Consider the following 1,833-nt stretch of genomic DNA (forward strand, 5'->3'; position numbering starts at 1 on the left):
TATTTTAATATTTTTGAACACAAGAATATTACTGTGGTCATGGAGAATATCCCAGTTCTAAAGAGAAACATGCTGAAATATTGATAGATGAAATGTCAAGATATTTGCAAGTTACTTTCAAAAGGTTTGGCCGGGCCGGGCACAGTGGCTCACACCTATAATGTGAGCACTTTGGGAGGCCGAGGTGGGCAGATTGCCTGAGCTCAGGAGTTTGAGACCAGCTTGGGCAACATGGTGAAAACCCATCTCTACTAAAATACAAAAAAATAGCTGGGCGTGGTGGTGCGTGCCTGTAGTCCCAGCTACTCGGGAGGCTGAGGTAGAAGAATCGCTTGCACTGGGAGGCAGAGTTTGCAGTGAGCCAGGATCTCGCCACTGCACTCCAGCCTGGGTGACAGAGTGAGACTCCATCTCAAAAAAAAAAAAAAAGAAAAAAAATGGTTTGGCCAAAAAAGTGGTATACAATTGCATACAGAAAGATAAAAAATAATGCACAATTGTAACAACTGGGGAACCAGAGTGAAGATCATGTGGGTGCTCCTTGTGCGATTCTTTCAACCTTTCTGTAGATTTTTACCTGTTTAAAATAAAACACTGGAGAGTGTGGTCAGGCGGCTCGGACCGAGCAGGGCTTTCCTTATCCCAGTTGATTGTGCAGAATACACTGCCTGTCGCTTGTCTTCTATTCACCATGGCTTCTTCTGATATCCAGGTGAAAGAACTGGAGAAGCGTGCCTCAGGCCAGGCTTTTGAGCTGATTCTCAGCCCTCGGTCAAAAGAATCTGTTCCAGAATTCCCCCTTTCCCCTCCAAAGAAGAAGGATCTTTCTCTGGAGGAAATTCAGAAGAAATTAGAAGCTGCAGAAGAAAGACGCAAGTCGCATGAAGCTGAGGTCTTAAAGCAGCTGGCTGAGAAACGAGAGCACGAGAAAGAAGTGCTTCAGAAGGCAATAGAAGAGAACAACAACTTCAGTAAAATGGCAGAAGAGAAACTGACCCACAAAATGGAAAGCTAACAAAGAGAACCGAGAGGCACAAATGGCTGCCAAACTGGAGCGTTTGCGAGAGAAGGATAAGCACATTGAAGAAGTGCGGAAGAACAAAGAATCCAAAGACCCTGCTGACGAGACTGAAGCTGACTAATTTGCTCTGACAATGACTTTCTCCCCATCCCCTTCCTAAATATCCAAAGACTGTACTGGCCAGTGTCATTTTATTTTTTTCCCTCCTGACAATATTTTAGAAGCTAATGTAGGACTGTATAGGTAGATTCAGACTGTAAGATGTTGTTTTAGGGGCTAAGGGGAGAAACTAAAAGTGTTTTACTCTTTTTCTAAAGTGTTGGTCTTTCTAATGTAGCTATTTTTCTTGTTGCATCTTTTCTACTTCAGTACACTTGGTGTACTGGGTAATGGCTAGTACTGTATGGCTCTGCGAAAACATTTGTGAAAAGAGTATGTAGTGGCTTCTTTTGAACTGTTAGATGCTGAATATCTGTTCACTTTCAATCCCAATTCTGTCCCAATCTTACCAGATGCTACTGGACTTGAATGGTTAATAAAACTGCACAGTGCTGTTAAAAAAAAAAAAAAAAAAAAAAAAAAAAAAAAAAAAAAAAAAAAAAAAAAATAAAATAAAACACTGTAGGAAAAGGTGACTCGCATGTAGAATCTCAGCAGATATTAAAGGAGTCATAGTATCTAGCAGACAGGTTTTACAGTTTACATGGAGATATCTCTGTGTTTCTGCTCTACTGTTCTATGGTTTAGGGTGTGTGTGTGTGTGTGTGTGTTTACATGCATGTGTGTGTTTCTTTGTTGAGTTATATGGATCT

At 41.2% G+C, this 1,833-nt stretch overlaps 1 protein-coding gene across 1 annotated transcript; it reads left to right on the forward strand.

The window, feature by feature from the left end:
• The first annotated feature begins 600 nt into the window (after positions 1 to 600).
• On the forward strand, positions 601 to 1,172 carry LOC117096888 (stathmin-like). Its single transcript, XM_033234247.1, is given in 2 exon segments — positions 601 to 1,009; positions 1,011 to 1,172. Coding segments are annotated over 2 exon segments (450 nt in total). The 5' UTR covers positions 601 to 691; the 3' UTR covers positions 1,143 to 1,172.
• Positions 1,173 to 1,833: the final 661 nt, after the last annotated feature.

This window comes from Trachypithecus francoisi, unplaced genomic scaffold (genome assembly GCF_009764315.1).
Source record: "Trachypithecus francoisi isolate TF-2019V2 unplaced genomic scaffold, Tfra_2.0 Lachesis_group15, whole genome shotgun sequence".
In the NCBI taxonomy this organism is placed as follows: domain Eukaryota; kingdom Metazoa; phylum Chordata; class Mammalia; order Primates; family Cercopithecidae; genus Trachypithecus; species Trachypithecus francoisi.